The sequence below is a fragment of the Echiichthys vipera genome (assembly GCF_963691815.1).
Source record: "Echiichthys vipera genome assembly, chromosome: 23".
Lineage (NCBI taxonomy): Eukaryota > Metazoa > Chordata > Actinopteri > Perciformes > Trachinidae > Echiichthys > Echiichthys vipera.
Window position 1 is genome coordinate 317,264 of NC_139848.1, and position 9,743 is coordinate 327,006.

Genomic DNA, 9,743 nt, shown 5'->3' on the forward strand with positions numbered 1-9,743 from the left:
AAAATAAATAATATTCTGTCAGAGACTTTTAATATGGTTTATATTATTTGGATTTTATTTTTTTAGTAACTCAATATTATTATTAATTATTATTAAATCACTTAAAAGATCGAATAAAAAAGTTTCACAATTATTAAATATTAAAAATCCACTGCTTTGATTTTCTTCTTGTTTATTGATTTTTCTTCATGATTTTGAACAAAACAAACAAAAAATGAGTCAAAATTAATTTCACACGTTAAAATAATGAATTAATTAATATTTGAGTTTTAAAATCTGAAAATATTAAAGTTTGTTTGTTAATCGACTGAAGAAGAGTGAAGAGGATCCGACCGGAGCCTGAAACAAACAACAACAAGAGAGAGAGAGTAAACAACAACAACAAGAGAAGAGTGAAGAGGATCCGACCGCAGCCTGAAACAAACAACAACAACAACAACAACAACGTAAAGTGTAAAGTGTAAACAACGTGTTATAAAGCTTCTTTATTAATGTATATATTTATCATTATATGATAAATAATAACTTTTAAACATATTTCTGTATTTTTGCTTTGATCTTAATTTAAAATAAAATGTTTTTATGGATTATTTTAAAGGTTAAAACTAAATAATTTTTCTTTATTTACTTGGATTTCTTTACTTTACCTTTCAAAATAAAACACAATAATAACAATAATATTATTATTATTAATGTTAATGTATAAATGTTTAAATAAATATTAAATTAAAGTGTGTACCTGTGTTAAACCATCTCGTACTGGTTTAACTTTAACAATAATAATAATGTATAAATATATAAAGTATTAAACGTTGGTACCTGTTGTTGTTGTTAAACCATCTCGTACTGGTTTAATAATAATAATAATAATAATAATAATAATAATAATAATAATAATATTATAAATGTATAAATATGTAAATAAACGTTGGTACCTGTTGTTGTTGTTAAACCATCTCGTACTGGTTTGTGTTGATGAAGCGAGACAAACAACACGCCAGAGCCACGCCCACCACCTGGGGTCATGATGATGATGTCACAGCCACGATGATGATGTCACAGCCACGATGATGATGTCACAGCCATGATGATGATGTCACAGCCATGATGATGATGTCACAGAACAAGAAGAATAAACCGTTAAACAGTTGAATTAAAATAATACATTATTACAATAATATTATAATAACATTATAATATTATTATAACAGAAATAATATTATGGGATGTAAAGAGTTAAAGTTAGTTTATTATAACAGAAATAATATTATGGGATGTAAAGAGTTAAAGTTAGTTTATTATAACAGAAATAATATTATGGGATGTAAAGAGTTAAAGTTAGTTTATAACAGAAATAATATTATGGGATGTAAAGAGTTAAAGTTAGTTTATTATAACAGAAATAATATTATGGGATGTAAAGAGTTAAAGTTAGTTTATAACAGAAATAATATTATGGGATGTAAAGAGTTAAAGTTAGTTTATAACAGAAATAATATTATGGGATGTAAAGAGTTAAAGTTAGTTTATAACAGAAATAATATTATGGGATGTAAAGAGTTAAAGTTAGTTTATTATAACAGAAATAATATTATGGGATGTAAAGAGTTAAAGTTAGTTTATAACAGAAATAATATTATGGGATGTAAAGAGTTAAAGTTAGTTTATAACAGAAATAATATTATGGGATGTAAAGAGTTAAAGTTAGTTTATAATAACAGAAATAATATTATGGGATGTAAAGAGTTAAAGTTAGTTTATAACAGAAATAATATTATGGGATGTAAAGAGTTAAAGTTAGTTTATAACAGAAATAATATTATGGGATGTAAAGAGTTAAAGTTAGTTTATAACAGAAATAATATTATGGGATGTAAAGAGTTAAAGTTAGTTTATAATAACAGAAATAATATTATGGGATGTAAAGAGTTAAAGTTAGTTTATAATAACAGAAATAATATTATGGGATGTAAAGAGTTAAAGTTAGTTTATAACAGAAATAATATTATGGGATGTAAAGAGTTAAAGTTAGTTTATTATAACAGAAATAATATTATGGGATGTAAAGAGTTAAAGTTAGTTTATAATAACAGAAATAATATTATGGGATGTAAAGAGTTAAAGTTAGTTTATTATAACAGAAATAATATTATGGGATGTAAAGAGTTAAAGTTAGTTTATAATAACAGAAATAATATTATGGGATGTAAAGAGTTAAAGTTAGTTTATTATAACAGAAATAATATTATGGGATGTAAAGAGTTAAAGTTAGTTTATTATAACAGAAATAATATTATGGGATGTAAAGAGTTAAAGTTAGTTTATTATAACAGAAATAATATTATGGGATGTAAAGAGTTAAAGTTAGTTTATAATAACAGAAATAATATTATGGGATGTAAAGAGTTAAAGTTAGTTTATAATAACAGAAATAATATTATGGGATGTAAAGAGTTAAAGTTAGTTTATTATAACAGAAATAATATTATGGGATGTAAAGAGTTAAAGTTAGTTTATTATAACAGAAATAATATTATGGGATGTAAAGAGTTAAAGTTAGTTTATTATAACAGAAATAATATTATGGGATGTAAAGAGTTAAAGTTAGTTTATAATAACAGAAATAATATTATGGGATGTAAAGAGTTAAAGTTAGTTTATAATAACAGAAATAATATTATGGGATGTAAAGAGTTAAAGTTAGTTTATAACAGAAATAATATTATGGGATGTAAAGAGTTAAAGTTAGTTTATTATAACAGAAATAATATTATGGGATGTAAAGAGTTAAAGTTAGTTTATTATAACAGAAATAATATTATGGGATGTAAAGAGTTAAAGTTAGTTTATAACAGAAATAATATTATGGGATGTAAAGAGTTAAAGTTAGTTTATAACAGAAATAATATTATGGGATGTAAAGAGTTAAAGTTAGTTTATTATAACAGAAATAATATTATGGGATGTAAAGAGTTAAAGTTAGTTTATAACAGAAATAATATTATGGGATGTAAAGAGTTAAAGTTAGTTTATTATAACAGAAATAATATTATGGGATGTAAAGAGTTAAAGTTAGTTTATTATAACAGAAATAATATTATGGGATGTAAAGAGTTAAAGTTAGTTTATAATAACAGAAATAATATTATGGGATGTAAAGAGTTAAAGTTAGTTTATAATAACAGAAATAATATTATGGGATGTAAAGAGTTAAAGTTAGTTTATTATAACAGAAATAATATTATGGGATGTAAAGAGTTAAAGTTAGTTTATAATAACAGAAATAATATTATGGGATGTAAAGAGTTAAAGTTAGTTTATTATAACAGAAATAATATTATGGGATGTAAAGAGTTAAAGTTAGTTTATAATAACAGAAATAATATTATGGGATGTAAAGAGTTAAAGTTAGTTTATAATAACAGAAATAATATTATGGGATGTAAAGAGTTAAAGTTAGTTTATAACAGAAATAATATTATGGGATGTAAAGAGTTAAAGTTAGTTTATTATAACAGAAATAATATTATGGGATGTAAAGAGTTAAAGTTAGTTTATTATAACAGAAATAATATTATGGGATGTAAAGAGTTAAAGTTAGTTTATTATAACAGAAATAATATTATGGGATGTAAAGAGTTAAAGTTAGTTTATTATAACAGAAATAATATTATGGGATGTAAAGAGTTAAAGTTAGTTTATAACAGAAATAATATTATGGGATGTAAAGAGTTAAAGTTAGTTTATAACAGAAATAATATTATGGGATGTAAAGAGTTAAAGTTAGTTTATTATAACAGAAATAATATTATGGGATGTAAAGAGTTAAAGTTAGTTTATAACAGAAATAATATTATGGGATGTAAAGAGTTAAAGTTAGTTTATTATAACAGAAATAATATTATGGGATGTAAAGAGTTAAAGTTAGTTTATAATAACAGAAATAATATTATGGGATGTAAAGAGTTAAAGTTAGTTTATTATAACAGAAATAATATTATGGGATGTAAAGAGTTAAAGTTAGTTTATTATAACAGAAATAATATTATGGGATGTAAAGAGTTAAAGTTAGTTTATAACAGAAATAATATTATGGGATGTAAAGAGTTAAAGTTAGTTTATAACAGAAATAATATTATGGGATGTAAAGAGTTAAAGTTAGTTTATTATAACAGAAATAATATTATGGGATGTAAAGAGTTAAAGTTAGTTTATAACAGAAATAATATTATGGGATGTAAAGAGTTAAAGTTAGTTTATTATAACAGAAATAATATTATGGGATGTAAAGAGTTAAAGTTAGTTTATAATAACAGAAATAATATTATGGGATGTAAAGAGTTAAAGTTAGTTTATAATAACAGAAATAATATTATGGGATGTAAAGAGTTAAAGTTAGTTTATAATAACAGAAATAATATTATGGGATGTAAAGAGTTAAAGTTAGTTTATAACAGAAATAATATTATGGGATGTAAAGAGTTAAAGTTAGTTTATAATAACAGAAATAATATTATGGGATGTAAAGAGTTAAAGTTAGTTTATAATAACAGAAATAATATTATGGGATGTAAAGAGTTAAAGTTAGTTTATTATAACAGAAATAATATTATGGGATGTAAAGAGTTAAAGTTAGTTTATTATAACAGAAATAATATTATGGGATGTAAAGAGTTAAAGTTAGTTTATAACAGAAATAATATTATGGGATGTAAAGAGTTAAAGTTAGTTTATTATAACAGAAATAATATTATGGGATGTAAAGAGTTAAAGTTAGTTTATAACAGAAATAATATTATGGGATGTAAAGAGTTAAAGTTAGTTTATAATAACAGAAATAATATTATGGGATGTAAAGAGTTAAAGTTAGTTTATTATAACAGAAATAATATTATGGGATGTAAAGAGTTAAAGTTAGTTTATAACAGAAATAATATTATGGGATGTAAAGAGTTAAAGTTAGTTTATAATAACAGAAATAATATTATGGGATGTAAAGAGTTAAAGTTAGTTTATTATAACAGAAATAATATTATGGGATGTAAAGAGTTAAAGTTAGTTTATAACAGAAATAATATTATGGGATGTAAAGAGTTAAAGTTAGTTTATTATAACAGAAATAATATTATGGGATGTAAAGAGTTAAAGTTAGTTTATAATAACAGAAATAATATTATGGGATGTAAAGAGTTAAAGTTAGTTTATTATAACAGAAATAATATTATGGGATGTAAAGAGTTAAAGTTAGTTTATAACAGAAATAATATTATGGGATGTAAAGAGTTAAAGTTAGTTTATTATAACAGAAATAATATTATGGGATGTAAAGAGTTAAAGTTAGTTTATTATAACAGAAATAATATTATGGGATGTAAAGAGTTAAAGTTAGTTTATTATAACAGAAATAATATTATGGGATGTAAAGAGTTAAAGTTAGTTTATAACAGAAATAATATTATGGGATGTAAAGAGTTAAAGTTAGTTTATAATAACAGAAATAATATTATGGGATGTAAAGAGTTAAAGTTAGTTTATAATAACAGAAATAATATTATGGGATGTAAAGAGTTAAAGTTAGTTTATAATAACAGAAATAATATTATGGGATGTAAAGAGTTAAAGTTAGTTTATAATAACAGAAATAATATTATGGGATGTAAAGAGTTAAAGTTAGTTTATAACAGAAATAATATTATGGGATGTAAAGAGTTAAAGTTAGTTTATAATAACAGAAATAATATTATGGGATGTAAAGAGTTAAAGTTAGTTTATTATAACAGAAATAATATTATGGGATGTAAAGAGTTAAAGTTAGTTTATAATAACAGAAATAATATTATGGGATGTAAAGAGTTAAAGTTAGTTTATTATAACAGAAATAATATTATGGGATGTAAAGAGTTAAAGTTAGTTTATTATAACAGAAATAATATTATGGGATGTAAAGAGTTAAAGTTAGTTTATTATAACAGAAATAATATTATGGGATGTAAAGAGTTAAAGTTAGTTTATAATAACAGAAATAATATTATGGGATGTAAAGAGTTAAAGTTAGTTTATAATAACAGAAATAATATTATGGGATGTAAAGAGTTAAAGTTAGTTTATAATAACAGAAATAATATTATGGGATGTAAAGAGTTAAAGTTAGTTTATTATAACAGAAATAATATTATGGGATGTAAAGAGTTAAAGTTAGTTTATTATAACAGAAATAATATTATGGGATGTAAAGAGTTAAAGTTAGTTTATAATAACAGAAATAATATTATGGGATGTAAAGAGTTAAAGTTAGTTTATTATAACAGAAATAATATTATGGGATGTAAAGAGTTAAAGTTAGTTTATTATAACAGAAATAATATTATGGGATGTAAAGAGTTAAAGTTAGTTTATTATAACAGAAATAATATTATGGGATGTAAAGAGTTAAAGTTAGTTTATAACAGAAATAATATTATGGGATGTAAAGAGTTAAAGTTAGTTTATAACAGAAATAATATTATGGGATGTAAAGAGTTAAAGTTAGTTTATAACAGAAATAATATTATGGGATGTAAAGAGTTAAAGTTAGTTTATTATAACAGAAATAATATTATGGGATGTAAAGAGTTAAAGTTAGTTTATAACAGAAATAATATTATGGGATGTAAAGAGTTAAAGTTAGTTTATAACAGAAATAATATTATGGGATGTAAAGAGTTAAAGTTAGTTTATAACAACAGAAATAATATTATGGGATGTAAAGAGTTAAAGTTAGTTTATTATAACAGAAATAATATTATGGGATGTAAAGAGTTAAAGTTAGTTTATAACAGAAATAATATTATGGGATGTAAAGAGTTAAAGTTAGTTTATTATAACAGAAATAATATTATGGGATGTAAAGAGTTAAAGTTAGTTTATAACAGAAATAATATTATGGGATGTAAAGAGTTAAAGTTAGTTTATAACAGAAATAATATTATGGGATGTAAAGAGTTAAAGTTAGTTTATAACAGAAATAATATTATGGGATGTAAAGAGTTAAAGTTAGTTTATTATAACAGAAATAATATTATGGGATGTAAAGAGTTAAAGTTAGTTTATAATAACAGAAATAATATTATGGGATGTAAAGAGTTAAAGTTAGTTTATAACAGAAATAATATTATGGGATGTAAAGAGTTAAAGTTAGTTTATTATAACAGAAATAATATTATGGGATGTAAAGAGTTAAAGTTAGTTTATAACAGAAATAATATTATGGGATGTAAAGAGTTAAAGTTAGTTTATAACAGAAATAATATTATGGGATGTAAAGAGTTAAAGTTAGTTTATAATAACAGAAATAATATTATGGGATGTAAAGAGTTAAAGTTAGTTTATAATAACAGAAATAATATTATGGGATGTAAAGAGTTAAAGTTAGTTTATAATAACAGAAATAATATTATGGGATGTAAACAGTAAACCTGAGAGAAAGCCACGCTGAACGTCACCGCGGCGATGATTCCCATGTTTCCATCGACGACGGACGTCACCAGCTCATAACAGCCCTGCACAGGTTATTACAGTTATTACGGTAATCACTACATAACAGCCCTGCACACAGGTTATTACAGTTATTACGGTAATCACTACATAACAGCCCTGCACAGGTTATTACAGTTATTACGGTAATCACTACATAACAGCCCTGCACAGGTTATTACAGTTATTACGGTAATCACTACATAACAGCCCTGCACAGGTTATTACAGTTATTACGGTAATCACTACATAACAGCCCTGCACAGGTTATTACAGTTATTACGGTAATCACTACAGAACAGCCCTGCACAGGTTATTACAGTTATTACGGTAATCACTACATAACAGCCCTGCTCACAGGTTATTACAGTTATTACGGTAATCACTACATAACAGCCCTGCACAGGTTATTACAGTTATTACGGTAATCACTACACAACAGCCCTGCACACAGGTTATTACAGTTATTACGGTAATCACTACATAACAGCCCTGCACAGGTTATTACAGTTATTACGGTAATCACTACATAACAGCCCTGCACACAGGTTATTACAGTTATTACGGTAATCACTACATAACAGCCCTGCACACAGGTTATTACAGTTATTACGGTAATCACTACATAACAGCCCTGCACAGGTTATTACAGTTATTACGGTAATCACTACAGAACAGCCCTGCACAGGTTATTACAGTTATTACGGTAATCACTACATAACAGCCCTGCACACAGGTTATTACAGTTATTACGGTAATCACTACATAACAGCCCTGCTCACAGGTTATTACAGTTATTACGGTAATCACTACATAACAGCCCTGCACAGGTTATTACAGTTATTACGGTAATCACTACACAACAGCCCTGCACACAGGTTATTACAGTTATTACGGTAATCACTACATAACAGCCCTGCACAGGTTATTACAGTTATTATGGTAATCACTACACAACAGCCCTGCACAGGTTATTACAGTTATTACGGTAATCACTACAGAACAGCCCTGCACAGGTTATTACAGTTATTACGGTAATCACTACATAACAGCCCTGCACAGGTTATTACAGTTATTACGGTAATCACTACATAACAGCCCTGCACAGGTTATTACAGTTATTACGGTAATCACTACATAACAGCCCTGCACAGGTTATTACAGTTATTACGGTAATCCCTACATAACAGCCCTGCACAGGTTATTACAGTTATTACGGTAATCACTACATAACAGCCCTGCACACAGGTTATTACAGTTATTACGGTAATCACTACACAACAGCCCTGCACAGGTTATTACAGTTATTACGGTAATCACTACATAACAGCCCTGCACAGGTTACTACAGTTATTACGGTAATCACTACAGAACAGCCCTGCACAGGTTATTACAGTTATTACGGTAATCACTACATAACAGCCCTGCACACAGGTTATTACAGTTATTACGGTAATCACTACATAACAGCCCTGCTCACAGGTTATTACAGTTATTACGGTAATCACTACATAACAGCCCTGCACAGGTTATTACAGTTATTACGGTAATCACTACATAACAGCCCTGCACAGGTTATTACAGTTATTACGGTAATCACTACATAACAGCCCTGCACAGGTTATTACAGTTATTACGGTAATCACTACATAACAGCCCTGCACAGGTTATTACAGTTATTACGGTAATCACTACACAACAGCCCTGCACAGGTTATTACAGTTATTACGGTAATCACTACATAACAGCCCTGCACAGGTTATTACAGTTATTACGGTAATCACTACATAACAGCCCTGCACAGGTTATTACAGTTATTACGGTAATCACTACATAACAGCCCTGCACAGGTTATTACAGTTATTACGGTAATCACTACATAACAGCCCTGCACAGGTTATTACAGTTATTACGGTAATCACTACATAACAGCCCTGCACAGGTTATTACAGTTATTACGGTAATCACTACATAACAGCCCTGCACAGGTTATTACAGTTATTACGGTAATCACTACACAACAGCCCTGCACAGGTTATTACAGTTATTACGGTAATCACTACATAACAGCCCTGCACAGGTTATTACAGTTATTACGGTAATCACTACATAACAGCCCTGCACAGGTTATTACAGTTATTACGGTAATCACTACATAACAGCCCTGCACACGTTATTACAGTTATTACGGTAATCACTACATAACAGCCCTGCACAGGTTATTACAGTTA

At 26.3% G+C, this 9,743-nt stretch overlaps 1 protein-coding gene across 1 annotated transcript in view; it reads right to left on the bottom strand.

Moving 5' to 3' along the window:
* Positions 1 to 238: 238 nt before the first annotated feature.
* LOC310964597 (tetraspanin-7-like) overlaps positions 239 to 9,743 on the bottom strand; it is a 14,188-nt gene continuing 4,683 nt past the window's right edge. The window contains exons 6-8 of the mRNA XM_083937787.1: positions 7,455 to 7,538; positions 936 to 1,016; positions 239 to 339 (exon numbers count right to left, since the gene is read on the bottom strand). Coding sequence (XP_083793913.1) covers positions 948 to 1,016; positions 7,455 to 7,538 — 153 coding nt within the window. The 3' untranslated portion in view covers positions 239 to 339; positions 936 to 947. The remainder of the gene's footprint in view (positions 340 to 935; positions 1,017 to 7,454; positions 7,539 to 9,743) is intronic.